General features: G+C 35.4%; 1 protein-coding gene across 3 annotated transcripts; it reads right to left on the reverse strand.

Moving 5' to 3' along the window:
• Positions 1-389: 389 nt before the first annotated feature.
• CA1 (carbonic anhydrase 1) lies at positions 390-14,493 on the reverse strand. Of its 3 annotated transcripts, XM_055286667.1 has the most exons (7): positions 14,378-14,493; positions 11,076-11,273; positions 9,771-9,889; positions 6,212-6,307; positions 5,178-5,240; positions 2,388-2,543; positions 390-1,447 (listed from the first exon to the last, which is right to left on the reverse strand). In XM_055286667.1, exons 1-7 carry the CDS (start codon positions 14,412-14,414, stop codon positions 1,331-1,333), a joined length of 786 nt encoding a protein of 261 aa, XP_055142642.1. In that variant the 5' UTR covers positions 14,415-14,493; the 3' UTR covers positions 390-1,330. The 3 variants fall into 3 exon arrangements, with proteins under 3 accessions (XP_055142642.1, XP_055142643.1, XP_055142644.1); XM_055286668.1 differs by lacking the exon at positions 11,076-11,273 and having other exon boundaries at positions 14,378-14,438; XM_055286669.1 differs by lacking the exons at positions 9,771-9,889; positions 11,076-11,273 and having other exon boundaries at positions 14,378-14,438.
• Positions 14,494-15,647: the final 1,154 nt, after the last annotated feature.

Here is a 15,647-nt window from a genome sequence, read left to right on the forward strand (position 1 = left end):
AATTCTGGATGTAGATATGGCTTCGGCAAAATAGGAGGAAGTTCTAGTGTTTTACAGCATAATACGGTGACTATAATAAACAATAATTTATTGTATATTTTAAAATAGCTAGAGGAAAGGATTTTGAATATTCTCAACACAAAGAAATGATAAATGTTTAAGGTAATGGATATGCTAATTACCCTGATTTGATCATTACACATTGTATACATGAATCAAAATATCACACTGCTAGCCTGGGCAACATAGAGAGACCATGTCTCTACAAAAAAAAATTTAAAAATTAGGCTGGCGTGGTGACATGCATCTATAGTCCCAGCTACTCAAGAGGCTGAGGTGAGAGGATCCCTTGAGCCCAGGGGTTTGCAGCTGCAGTGAGCTACGATCCCACCATCGCACTCTACCCTGACTGGCAGAGTGAGACCTTCTCTCAAAAAACAAACAAACAAAAAACACCACACTGTACTCCATAAACATGTACAGTTATTGTGTGTCAATTAAAGATAAAAATAGCATAAGGTGAAGTGCACATCTGACTAAAAGATTGCATGATGTTTCTATATGATTCTAAGCACAAATTACTTCTTTAGCATTTTTATAAACCATTCACTTGTGACTTTTCTTCTAATTTTAAAGTAAAGATTCTCCATGCAAACTAACTAGTTGTAATAATGGCAGAGAAGCATTGTCCTTGCTAACGTGGGGAGAAGACGTGAAAGCAATATCCAGAAGCATCATCTTCCTATATAAAACATAATCATTTTGATCACAGACAACACAAATGGTAGCAATGTTGGGCCAGCATAACCATATTAAATCCAGTTGTCATCTCAGCTATATTTTTGTCTTCAGGAGTAAGCAAATGGATTTCTCAATATTTCATCTCCAGCTGCTCTTAAGTAGTTATATTTGAGGTAAAATACTCTTGCAAGTAAAGTATTTAAGATGTTTGAATGTAAATGGAGTAGAAACTTAATGGTTTTAGAAACTAAATGCACAATATAAAGAGAGATAAAATTATTTTATTGGTTCAAATAAACTGAAAAAAATAGACATAAAATCACTTAGTTGTAATTTTAAAGAATTCCTCAAACTAAACTTGAATTTAAGCATAAGCTTATGCTTACAGATTACTATTTGCTAGCTTACTATTATTTGAATTAAGCAGTAAGAACTAAAATTTAAGTTTCTTAGTTTTACAGATCGATTTGAAAGCATGCTGTCTTGCTAATATTGAAATAAATTTATTTCTTAAAAATTATTATTTTACTGGATTATGTCAGAAGCAGGGCTGTGTTCTTGAGGAAGGACAAGTTTCTTCTCAGACTCATCACAATGAAGCTCTCATTGTTCTGCCCTTCAGAGGTTGAGTTGGGCGGTTGTTGTGCTGAATGGGGACAGTGTTATCACCTTCAACATTTGATAGAAGACTGCGGAATTGTGCCAGCTGGAAGGATAAAATATTTTAAAAATAAAAAGTTTTTAAAGTTACATAAAGCGTTTTATTTACAGGATTACTAACGCACTGATATTTAGAAAACTGAGGTAGAAATTGCAGTAATATCACTAATAGGAAGAGAGAAAGCCCCAAATCCTTTACATTCATTCCTTTGAAGCAGGCATTTTGCTTTAATTATTGATGACTGGGTTAAAGTATCAACTTTTTAATTTCAGCTGGGGTACATTGGGCGAGTGACTTATTAGCATGGTACCTTAGTTTCCATATAGTACTGACTTCACTGTGTTGTTGTGAAGATTAAATAGATTAATACATGCAAAGCCCTTAGAATGATGCTTGACATATAGCATGTGCTCAATAAATGTCAGTTAGCAACAGGCTACAATGCTTGTCCTGTAGGTTTGTTATGAGAATTGGCTAACAAAACTATGTAAGGCACCTAATAAACGTGGTTGAGCAATGAATGATGCTTACTATAATCACCATTATAAACAAAAGTTAATGAGATATTTTGCTGAATACTTAAAAGTTTAAGCTCTACAAAAGGAACAAAAATATTTTGCCAGCTATCAAGGTATGGCATCTGGGAGCCACAATTCCCCAAAATCTTATTGAAATGTCCAGTCACAATTTTTCCTTTATTTCTGAAATGCTTAAGAAGATATTTAGCAAGGTTGGACTTTTCCTTATTAAGGAGGAAGGAGTGGTGGGAGTAATTTTTTTTTTCTGCATAAAGGCAAGAAAAAGTATTATAATGCATTTTTGGATAGTTTAATAAACCTATGCCCCCAAATTAATATTTTTAAGTTGGGAGGAAAAATGAACTTCTCACAAAGCTGATTGAAATAATAATCTCTGTCACTTATACTATCAATTAAAGTAATATTCCTGCCATACATTCCCAGTTCCCATTCATTCACAACTCTACCTGCTCTGAGCTGACACTGATGCTCTCCTTACAGATAATCCAAGTTACACTCTCATAAAGAGGAGGATGAGTCAGAGAGCCAGCGTAGGTCCAGAAATCCAGGGATGAAGGAAGGAGAGTAGAGGGGTCAAAATTTGTGAATGGGGCTCGTTTGCCCTTCAAGAAAAGAATACATCATTACAGCATGATATAAAATACTTATATGAATATATGTGACATACATATGCTATATTATCTTGTTATTCATTATTTAGAGATTTTAGCTAAGAGTCATTGATTTTTCTATTTAGTATTTCATGACTGGTGTGTTTGTGGATATAAACAATAATATCAACAGAAGAAAAAAGATGAAAAATGTGTTATATGTAAGTTTTTGACCAAGACATCTTCCTTCTTCATCTGGTTGCGGATAAGCAAAGATTCAAAAACCTTTTTTACAATCTATATCTTTAAAACATATTTAATTTCTAGTATAAAGCTTTTATTTTTTCTCTAGGAATGATGCCAGATTCTATTTCAATGGCAAAAATCTTTATTGACATGCATATTCGTTGTTTTAGTTTTATTCTATTTATTCCTATCATCTTTTCTGATTATTACTGGTGTATAGGAAATGTACTGATATTTGTATGCTAATCTTTTATTCTGTATTTTAGATGATTCTTCTGGAGTTTTCAGGTAGATGTTAGCGATGATATCAACTGCACATAATGATAGTTTTGTTTTTGCTATTTCAATATCTATCATAATATGTACTCTTTCATTATTTTGTTGCACTGACTAGGACCCTTATTATAATTTTCAATTGTGATGGTCACAGTGGCACCTTGGTCTTGTCCCTGATTGAAATGAAAATGCTTCAAGTGTTTCACTATGAAGTTAAATGTTGATACAAGTTTCTAGGTAAATTCTTTATCAAATTCAATAAGTTTTCAGACAGTTTTCTTTCATTTTGTTTCATCCTAAAGAAAGGGCATTAACTTTTATCAAATGATTTTAAGCATTTAACAAGTTGATCATGAGGTTTTCTTCATCTTTAACTAGTTAATATAGTGAATTAATTTAAGATTTTCTAATATTGAGTCATTCTTGTATTTTTGGGATAAACTCTACTGGTTCAGAAACTACTCTTTTAATACACTGTTGAATTTGATTTGTTACAATAAATTTTAGGATTTCCTTTAGCTATATTCCTAAGAAAGTTTATCCTATGTTTTTTGTTTTGTTTGTCTGTTTTGTAGTTTTCATACCCGGTTTTGGTATCAGATTCCATTAACTTGATGGGAAGTTTTCTGTCTGTTCCTTCATCTGGGCAGTTTAGTTAACACTGGCATGATTGTTTCTTAAAAGTTGAGTAACCCTTTTCCATGAAGTGGTCTGGGCCTAGTCTTTTTGTTTAATAGATACATTTTGACTATTGTTTAAATTTACTTTTAGATTCTCAGTCTATTTAGGTATTCTAACTCCTTTTGAGTCAATTCCCTTACTTCACATTTTCTTGGAAAATTATCCATTTTATCTAAATTTTCAAATTTGCTGGCATAATGTTGTAAAAAATTTTGTCTCTTAAAATTTTCTTCTATACCTGTAGTCACAACCTATTTATTTCTAAGAATGTTTTATATGTACGGCTTTTTTTCTCTTTATCCAGCTTCCCCAAAGTCTGACTTTTTTGTTGTTCTTCCAAAGAATCAACTTTTCAATTTATTGATAAAATTTTACCCCTTACTTAGTCATCATTTTTCTTTTTAAAATTTATTTATTTATTTATTTAAACTGGAGTCTCACTCTGTTACCCAGGCTGGAGTGCGGTGGCAAAATCTCGGCTCACTGCAACCTCCACCTCCTGGGTTCAAGCAATTCTCCTGCCTCAATCTCCTGAGTAGCTAGGACTACATGTGTGCGCCACCATGCCCAGCTAATTTTTTGTATTTTTAGTGGAAACAGGATTTCACTACGTTGGCCAGGCTGGTCTTGAACTCCTGACCTCAAGCAATCTGCCCACCTTGGCCTCCAAAAGTGCAGGGATTACAGGCATGAGCCACCACACCCGGCCATCATTTTTCTTTCTTATTTTATTCTTTTCTGCTTTTATCTTCACTAATTATTTCCTTATATTTTCTTTTCATTTTTTTTTGATAACTCTTGAGTTGAGGGCTTATTTTTTGTCTTCTGTCATTTATACTTTATAAGACACTCATTTAAGTTTAATCTTTTCTAGAATCAGCGTGAATCAGATTTATTTTACACAAATATATGGCAGTTCTCCATGCCGCAAAACATGACAAATCTCTGATTTATGGTTTAACTACTTACTATTAAAACAATAAAGCTAAGTTTGTGTATATCAAAGAATCCATATTTTTTTGAGTTGACAAGAGTTATAGTTATCAAAGATTGTATATCAATCGTATCTCAAAAGAATGCCCTTTACTTCTGAATTTTTGTACTGCTAAAAAACTAGAGATATCTTTATTTATCAAATGGAAAATCACAATTGTGTTAGATATAGTTTTTCAAGCAAATGTAAATGGCTATGTAATCTGGTTTTCTACAGGCCATATTCTGCTGAGATAAATAAACCATAACTATGAATAACAAAAAACCAAAACAATTCCCTGCATTAGAGACTTTCTCAGAGGTAGGCAGTATTGAAGTAGCACCTTGATTTTCAGTTGGTAGCTTTTGCTATGGCCTTCCTACTCCCCAGTTTTAATACTTCATTAAATGATTTCCACAGATCTGTAAATTCTTGTTCTCTGATTTAAACTACTGATTTAGTGTGTTTACCTTGGTTTTAATTGCTTGGAGGGCATCAAGTACTTTCTGCAGCTTTGGGTTGGCCTCACCAACCTGGAGATTTAAGGAAATAAAGTATGAGATAAAGATTATTATCAATCGAACACTGCTTAGCTAAGTTTTGAATTTTTTTTCAATTAAAAACTGACAAGAGGTAAGGTATTTTCTCTCTGCTTTAGAAGGAGAAATTTTTCAAGCTATATGTCTTTGAGGGCCTTTGTACTCTATAAATTATTTATAATATGTACCTACAGATAAAGTAGCAAACAAAAAGCTTGATTTAAACTTAATTATTGGCAATATATTCAAAGTTATAAAGGGCAAAATCTAGTAATTTATCAAAACTGACACAAAAACAAATCTCTTATTTTGGTCTGTTATATTAGTTTTCATTACTACAGTATTTGGCATATTGTAAGTGCTCAGTAAAGGTTAAGTAGAGGTGCTATAATTTCGAGAGTTACTTGGTTACCCAGGCATACCCAATTTAATAATAACTTTTTTGTAGAACTTTTCAGAGATTCTTCTATAGAGGATTTGAGCAACATCTCCCATTTAAAAAATCAATTGAATGTTCTTTGTAAGAAAAAATTCTCTTACTATTTCTTTCCTAATGAGATATTAAATTGATAAATTTCTGAATCTATGATTTCAGGTTTCCTTACTAATATTAATAATATTTCTTTCCTGATGAGATATTAAATTAATAAATTTCAGAATCTACGATGTAGGAAGTTTAGAGGAAAAGGAATTTAGAAGAGCTGGAAAATAGAAATTCCTTTTTCCCTATGAACACCTTTCTATCTCACCTCCACCTGAAACTCATTTCTCTCTTTAAGAGGGAAAAGCAGAGATAAAACCAAGCAATAAAATACTAGGGAACTATTTGTTCACCTGTAGTCATCGGTTAAATGGAAACTTTAAAATAAGAAATTCTAAAATATTATGTTCCCTTATTTCCTTCTATTTTGAGGTCTAATTGGTAAGACAGTGGAAGCAGAGCTGTGTAATTATCTGTAACTCACCTTCATCAAAACACCAATAACTGCCAAACCATCAGCCTTTGAGACAGCTTCAGCAAGGCTGGAGTACTTTGCAGAATTCCAGTGAGCTATGTGAAGCTAAAAATGATACTATGGTTAATTAATTATTTATACCAGTGTGATGAAAAAAGGTAAGTTATAAGTTAACTTGTTACCATATGATGATGTATCTTGACTTAGATACATAAAACTTATGTGAACCTTTATCTAGTGGATTAGAAGAGTTACGTTCTCACTCGTAGGAAGAGTTATCTGTGTGCCAAGTAGAGATTACAAAACCTGGAACCAGTAAGCAAAATGTCCTTTCCTACGATATTGTTATTTAATATTACTCCTTTAAATGTATCTCTCTTTGTTATGAAGAGATCAGGAAATATGACTAACTAGCTTTTGGGAAAATAATTGAAGTAATTTTCTCTCACATGAAGTACTTTATAGTAAATTTATGAGAAAGGGTTCCTGGAGTACCTGGGAGTCTTGGCCAAGAACAGATTCTTTCAGGTACATTAGTGCCCTTTCCAAACACCTCCCAAATAAATATCTCCAGCTTAATGTCTCTTCAAACTCTAGATTTGTACATCCAAGTATGTATATATGTATTCTTGATATCTCCACATGGATGTCTAATAGATGTTTCAAACTTAATCTGGCCAAAATAGAACTCTAGATTTCCTTCTTGCCAAAGCTGCTTAATTTTACCTTCTTAGGATAAGGTTTTTAAATTGCTCAATCAATAAGTACAACAATTATCATTCATTTCTTACTTTCCCCACCTATCAACATTCACATCTTACAGGTTATACTTCGTCACATGTTCACAACTTTGAGCATTTGCATTAGCTTCTAATTTTCTCTGGAATTTCCTTCCCCATGATCTTCAAATGGCACACTTTTGTCTTGAATTAGGGTTGAACTCAAATGCCACTCCTTAAATAATTCTTTTCTGATCATCCAATATAAAGTAACCACCACAAATCAAAACAGTTCTATCCGTATCACTTATTTAATCTCTCTTCTTCCTATTCTCCTCCCTCCCTCCCTTCCTTCCTCCCTCCCTCCCTCCCTTCCTTCCTTCCTCTCTTCCTTCCTCCCTCCCTCCCTCCCTTCCTCCCTCCCTCCCTTCCTTCCTTCCTCCCTCCCTTCCTTCCTTCCTCCCTTCCTTCCTCCCTCCCTCCCTTCCTTCCTTCCTCCCTTCCTTCCTCCCTCCCTCCCTCCCTTCCTTCCTCCCTCCCTCCCTTCTTTCCTGCCTTCCTTCCTCTGAAATTTTTATTTTCCCTATCAAATGGAAGTTCTGATAGCAAGTACTTTTTAAAAACAGTGTCTCGCGCCTGTAATTCCAGCACTTTGGGAGGCCGAGGTGGGTGGATCACGAGGTCAGGAGTTCGAGATCAGCCTGACCAACATGGTGAAACTCCATCTCTACTAAAAATACAAAATTAGCTGGGTGTGGTGGCACATGCCTGTAATCCCAGCTACTCAGGAGGCTGAGGCAGGAGAATCACTTGAACCTGAGAGGAGGAGGTTGCAGTGAGCTGAGATCGTGCCTCTGGACTCAGCCTGGGCAACAGAGCAAGACTCTTTCTCAAAAATAAATAAATAAATAACAACAAAAAATAAATAAAGACAGTATCTGGCGTATTGTAGGTGTTCAGTGAATGTTTGTTGAATGAAAAAAGAATGATTAAGACAGTGTATTAAGAGGGATCACTTATTGCAATTTCTTCTGACCATGCCAGTGTAGATTCTGTCCCTACCTGTAATTAATTATTCTTACATGTGTATTCCCATGCTTCTTTGTGAATAGTCAGACTTCCATTTACTACTATATTTATTTAATCACAATAATTTATGCCTATACTTCCCTGCTTGAAAAGTGTTTGCTTGTGTCTTTATGGAAATGTTAAGTAACATTATTCAGCACATGCAACATGAAAGGTGCTGGTCTAAGTGTGCTCTGTATGGGTTGACTCTTTTCATGCTGTCAACAATTATTAAGATAGATACTAATGTTATATTATCTAGATTCTCTATATAGGAATATTGGAGCGTTGAGTGATTTGTTCGAAGTTGTACAGCTAGTAAGCGGTCGACCTTTGATTCAAACCCTGGCAGTCAGCTGGGTACTTGCATTCTTATGCAACAGGCTGCACTGCCTCTCAAACCTATTGTCTTATAGGTATCTCAAGAAGGCTTATTGAACTGAATTTGATCATATGCTAAACTTTGTGGCTAAGTGTCTCTCATATCTAGCATGGATTATATTGATTTTTCTCAATTTAGATGAGAGAGTCACTAATTTAGTTTTCTTGGATACTACCAACTATCCTTCCAAAAAGATAATACTAATTTAGGCTCTTAGTCCATTTAATTTTAACCTACCTTCAATTTTACGGAGGGGAAAACCCAATTAACAGATTTCTGCAGCATTGAAAGGTGTTAGTCATGCTTTACAACACAAGGTAAAGCAAGTTTTATTTGTATACAATCCGCTGATATTCTATCAGAATAAAAGATACATATACTTTGTAACATAGCAGTCTGCCCTGTAAAAATCTATCCTACATAATTACTTTCACTAGTGCACAAGATATATGTACAGATATATTCACTGAAGCATTTTTTAATAAAAGCAGAAGAAACCAATATAACAAAGACCATACGTTGTGATTGTTCATCCATAGAAGGCAGTTAAATAAATTCTGATGCATTCACCCAAATGAAATTCTATGCTGACAGTAAAAAAGGTGGAATTCAATCTTCTGATTTTTAAAAATTGTCATGATAAATGGGTAAATAGAAAAAAAGCAGGTTGCAAAATTATATATATTATAGAATTCATTTGATGAAAGTAAAATTAAAAAGTCAACCTGCATATTTGGGTACACATGTATTATATAATTCATACATCTAAAGTAAAGAGCAAAATTTCTCCCATTTTAATCTCCCAGACCCTCTGTTGACAGTTTGGGGTACATGTCTCCATTTTTCTTTGGATATGCAGATAATAATGTCCTGAAATAAGTCACAAACTCCCATGTGAGAGCAGGTTAAGAGCCAGAGAAGCTCAGACCCTCATCTAGGTGTATGCTGTTCTGTGACCATTGCTATGGTTAAATTCGAGCTCTTAGTAGGGTCTCATTGAATTGTCCTGGCTTGGCCACAACGATACTGCTGGTGTATCCAAACTTGAACATTTAAATAAAGAGGAAATGGTGGTGTGTTCCATTTGGGGTTACAGCTTTACGGGAGAGCAGTGTCACCCTTTGAAGCTAGCTTTGATATCAGGATAACAGTTTTTGAGGCATTCTCAGGGAAAGGTGAATCTTGGGCTCAGGAGTTTAGCTGCCTCTTTCCACATGAAAATTTTCCCTCTCCTGCCAAACATTATGTGTCTGCGCTTGATTTTAATGGAACCTGGGAGTTCCTTACTGGAATACCCATTCCTTTGGAGTCTTTATGATGTTGTCTTAGAAGAGAAGGGAGAAGCTGCTTCTGGGAGTACTCCCAGGGTAATTATCTCTCACTTACTAAATTACATTACCTCGCCAGAATATTTGACTCCATCCACTGTATGTTCTGAACCATGCTCATTTGTACTGCCCCAGTGAAAATGGAACTGAAAGAGCCTATAGCTGTCAGAGAGAGGACCACCTTTCAACACTGGAAGAAAAGGGAACCAATTGTTAGCCTGATGCTCCACAAACTCTAGCTTATCTTTGCATTTAATATAAACCAACACTAAATTGTGTTGAGTAGAAGTAAAAACAAACATTATTGCCTAAACTTTCATCTTGTTTTCCCCCACATCCATGAGGATGACAGTCATATGTATGGTGCACCCCTGACTGTGGCATTGATGAGATACTCCATGAGTTATACACATTTCCCAGCACACGAGCTACAATTTTACCTATTTCTAACTCCTAGAAGGCATATTGCAATGTGAGTGAATTATATCATTACAGGGCTGTCCTTGAATCTCCTTTAATTTGCAAGTTTATTCCTTCATTCTTTCAACAAAGACAGTATGCATCAAAAATCTTTAGTAGTTTATTTTGAGTAGTGAACCATTCATCACCTACCGTGTAACTGATGAAGACACAACAGTATATCTTGACAGCTTTGTTGAGAATCCCTGGCCAGAGACCGAGAGAGTACCAGTGGGGCAATGGGGCACTTATAAAACTTTGTTTGGAGAGCCTATCCAATGATAATATTAGTTAAATGCACATAATACCAGACCTAATCTAATATTAATAATGGACATAGCCCTAAGGTGCCTAAAATTTAAGCCTCAGAAACTCATAAACAAATTTAGCATTTTAAATTAGTAGAACTGTTTTATGGAATTGTCATTTAATAAAATATTCAATAAACCTTCATGAAAAGCTAACTCCGTAGCAAAATTTGTTCCAGATTCTGGAGTATAAGGATAATTCAGTTACTGCTTTTTTTTTCTTTTCTGCTGTGCTCATTCATCTTCATCCCAATTAGAAAATATTTTTCTTTTTAGTTGTTACATTTGTAATGACTGGTTCACTAGACCTTTCTGGATAAATGCTGTTTACTCAGAGACAGTGAAGTGAGCATACAGATACTGGAATGACGAGAAGAGACGTGATGGTGACTTTGAGAAGAAAGACTGAAAATACAAAGCTGGGAGTTCCAAACATTGTCTTTACCACCTGGGCGTTTTCCAGAAGTCCAAGATGCCTCACTAGATTACAGCAATGCTACATACAAGCACAAAAGACTTAGAATGGGTGTCATATTTCTCGAGCACTATTTTTTAAATTTCCCCAGTAGACTGTAAGAAAAAAAATATCAGAAGGGTCTTTCAGCTCACCTGATCGGTTATCATTGTCCTCAAAATTTACATGGAAGGAATGTCCCACATTGATAATTTCTTTGGCTGTGGCTGGGTTGTAGGAGACACTAATAGGTTTCAGAGAGGTGTCATGTTTGGTTTCACTGGTTTTAATATCAACAGGGGACTGGTTATTTCCATTGGCAATGGGATACAGCTTGCTCCATTGTTCAGGACCTACCAGGGCGAACACATGTGTAAAATCAATGCTTTATCAAATGCTTGATTCCAAGTTTTAGGAGTATAGTTACCTGTTTGCTTATTAGATTAGGGTTTATTTAAGTGTATTAAATGATATTCTCTTAAGATTAATAAAAATTCTGTGTTTTAAAATGTCCCTTTTCTTTCTTTCTTTCTTTCTTTCTTTCTTTCTTTCTTTCTTTCTTTCTTTCTTTCTTCTCTCTTTTTTTTTTTTTTTTTTTGAGACGGAGTCTCGCTCTGTCGCCCAGGCTGGAGTGCAGTGATGCGCTCTCGGCTCACTGCAACCTCCGCCTCCCAAGCTCAAGCTATTCTTATGCCCGAGCTTCCGGCATAGCTGGGATTACAGAGGCATACCACCATGCCTGGCCAATTTTTTTGTATTTTTAGTAGAGATGGGGTTTCATCATGTTGTCCAGGCTTGTCTCGAACTCCTGACTTCAAATGATCCACCTGCCTTGGTCTCCCAAAGTGCTGAGATTACAGGCATGAGCCGCTGCACCGGGCCCCTTTTCTATATTGTGCTATAAAATAGTGTATTTATCAATACTACTAATATAGATCTATACTCATAGTCTATAGAATCAGACCATACATATTTTATTATTAGCAATAGATTTCTAATACAAGCTTACCTCATTTTATTGCACTTCGCTTTATTGTGCTTTGCAGATACTGCATTTTTTACAAGCTGAAGATTTGTAGCAACCTTGCATCAAGCAAGCTTATTAGGGGCATATTTTCAACAGCATGTGTTTATTTCACGTCTCTGTGTCACATTTTGGTAATTCTCACAATATTTTAAACTTTTTAATTGTTCATATATCTATCATGGAGATCTTTGATGTTACTATTATAATAGTGTTGTGGCACCATAAACCATGTCCAAGTAAGATGATGAACTTAATCTGTAAATGTTGTGTGTGTTTTAACTACTTTACTGACTGGCTGTTGCCCATCTATCTCCCTCTCTATAAGTCTCCCTATTCCCTGAGACAAGAATATTGAAATTAATCTGTTTAATAACTCTACAATGACCTGTAAGTACTCCAGTGAGAGGAAGAGTCACGTTTCTTACTTTAAATCAAAAGCTAGAAATGATTAAGCTCAGTGAGGAAGGCATGTCAAGAGTTGAAAAGGCCAGAAACTAGACCTCTTGTGCCAGTTAGCCAAGCCGTGAATGCAAAATAAAAGTTCTTGGAGAAAATTAAAGATGCTACACCAGTGCACACACAAATGATAAGAAAGCAAAGCAACATTATTGCTGATATGGAGAAAGTTTGAGTGGTCTGGATAGAAGATCAAACCAACAACCACATTCCCTTAAGCCAAATCCTAATCAGAGCAAGGCTATAGCTCTCTTTAATTCTGTGAAGGCTGAGAAAGGCAAAGAAGCTGCAGAAGAAAAGTTAGAAGCTAGTGGAGGTTGGTTCATGAGATTTAAAGAAAGATGCCATGTCCATAACATGAAGGTGCGAGGTGATGTGGCAAGTGCTGATACACAAGCCGCAGTTATACAGAAGATCTAGCTAAGATAACCAATGAAGGTGACTACACTACAACAGATTTCCAGAGTAGACAAAACAGCCTTCTATTGGAAGAAGATAGCATCTAGGACTTTCATAGCTAGAGAGGAGAAGTCAATGCATGGTTTCAAAGTTTTTAAAAACAGCCTGACTCTTTTGTTAGGGTCAAATGCAGCTGTTGACTTTAAGTTGAAGCCAACACTCATTTAACATTCTGAAAATCCTAGGACCCTTAGGAATTATGCTCAATCTACTCTGCCTGTGTTCTATAAAAGGAACAACAAAGCCTGAATGACAGCACATCTATTCACAGCCTTGTTTACTGACTATTTTCAAGCCCACTGTTGAGCTCTACTCCTCAGTAAAAGAAGATTCCTTTCAAAATATCACTGCTCATTGACAATGCACCTGGTCACCCAGGAGTTCTAATGAAGATATACAAGGCGATTGATGTTATATTCATGCCTGCTAACACAGCATCTATTCTGCAGTCTATGGATCAAGGAGTAATTTCAACTTTCAAATCTTATTTAAGAATACATTTTGAAAGGCTGTAGTTCCCATAGATAATATTTTTTTTTTAATGATGGATCTGAGTAAAGGAAATTGAAGTTGTCTGGAAAGGATTCACCATTCTGCATGAACATTTGTAATTCATGGGGGAAGGTCAAGTTATCAATATTAACAGGAGTTTGGAAGAAGTTGATTCCAAAGTCATGGATAACTTTGAGCCTTCCCAACCTTCAGCAACCACTACGCTGATCAGTCAGCAGTCATCCACATTGAGGCAAGACCCTCCACCATCAAAAAGATTAATACTTGGCTGGGCACGGTGGCTCACGCCTGTAATCCCAGCACTTTGGGAGGCCAAGGAGGGCAGATCATGAGGTCAGGAGATCGAGACCATCCTGGCTAACACGGTGGAACTCCGTCTCTATTAAAAATACAAAAAAATTAGCTAGGCGTGGTGGTGGGCGCCTGTAGTCCCAGCTACTCGGGAGGCTGAGGCAGGAGAATCACTTGAACCTGGGAGGCAGAGGTTGCAGCGAGCCCAGATAGTGCCATTGCACTCTAGCCTGGGCGACAGAGCGAGACTCTGTGTCAAAGAAAAAAAAATTAATACTTCTGAAGGCTCAGATGATCACTAGCATACTTTAGCAATAAAGTATTTTTAATTAAGGTATGTAGATTTTTTAGATATGCTATTGCACACTTAATAGACAACAGCATAGTGTAAACATAACTTTTAAATGCCCTGGAAAACTCCAAATTTTATGTGACTTGCTTTCTTGTGATATTTGCTTAATGATAGGGGTCTGAAACTGAACCTGCAGTATCTCTGAGGTATGCCTGTATATATATTTCAAACATATTTTGTAGTCAGCCATGCCCCAAAAGACAATGCTAAGAATACATGCAAAGACAGTATAATTATTTAAATTAGGCAGTTCAACAATTAACCTATGGCTGTACAATTATTTTAAATGCTTAATATCTCTTCTGTTGGAAATGGGAACAAGCTATCATTTTGATCTATATAAATAGGAGAACTCTTACCATTTTTGTCATCATATCCCCAGTCTGGACTTGCCATTATCTTCTACTGAGTTTTCTTTTTCTGAAAACAAAAATAATACCTGGAATAACTAACTGCAACTGTGCATGCAGGAGATGCCTTAAATCCCTGCTTGGGCGTTTTTATAGAAACTTATTTGCTTTTAATAGGCCATTATTTCATCATCTCTGCTTATCAGGAAGTACACATATCTAAGAAAAAGGTGTTGTAAAAAATTCTACAAGGGCTATGTTGGTTTCAATTGCTTAATTTTCTTATATTGTAAAAGAGGATTATCAAATCCTAGATTTTATAAAGCCAAGTCCTGTTTCACTCATGTTATTAGAAGATGTGGCTTAATATTATCATATATAATTCTTTAGATTTTCTAAATGAAAAATACTTTGTACACTCAAGATTTCCAACTCTACCTTTGTTAGTTACTTAAGCAATATAAGCAAAAGTAATTTATCAGGAGAATAATTTGTGTGTTTACAGGCTGATCTGAACTAGTATCTTAATGTTAATTTAAAGTCAGATAATTAAATTACTAATCATTTGTAATACATGTTATTTATAATGGTACATTTTATAGATATACAGGGTAAGAATAAAGTCCATTTTGGAGCAATATTGGAATTCATAAGTGGAGAAGATTTTATTAATATTAAAGTTAAATATAGCACAATATTTATTTTATACATCAAATAGGTCTACTAGAATAAAGTCTTATTTTTTAATAGCTCTGTATAATTTATAAACCCCTTTCTTATTATTTTATTTCACCATCACACATACATACAAATGCTATATAGTAAGAATTAGCATTTGTAATTGAGAGATGTTGAGGTACTTTTTGCCACAACCGGCAACAAGCCAAGAAGCCAAGACTTCAGCCTCCTAATCCAGTTGCCTTCTTCACTATACCTCCACCAAATGCCACACTAATTCCCCTCCTATGCTCACAATACTCTTAAGTCCAAGTTCAGCCTGGATCAAGATGAGAACTGATGCACATTGAATGATGAGAAGGTACACAGGACTTTTCAGGAAGGCAAAGAAAACTGATTAGGATGTGCCAGACTCTGGCCAGTTCTACATGTTCAAAGCTCTAAATATGCTCAAAGAAAAGAAAACCAGAAAAATAAGCTTCCATAGTGATGCTTTTTTCATGCCATGATAGTCATTCCTTCTTTCACACAGTAAGGATTGTCTGAGCTGCTGCAATCCCTGAAAGAAGAGAGGATCAGAAGCAATTTTCACCAAGGCTGA

This window comes from Symphalangus syndactylus, chromosome 7 (assembly GCF_028878055.3).
Source record: "Symphalangus syndactylus isolate Jambi chromosome 7, NHGRI_mSymSyn1-v2.1_pri, whole genome shotgun sequence".
Classification (NCBI taxonomy): Eukaryota; Metazoa; Chordata; class Mammalia; order Primates; family Hylobatidae; genus Symphalangus; species Symphalangus syndactylus.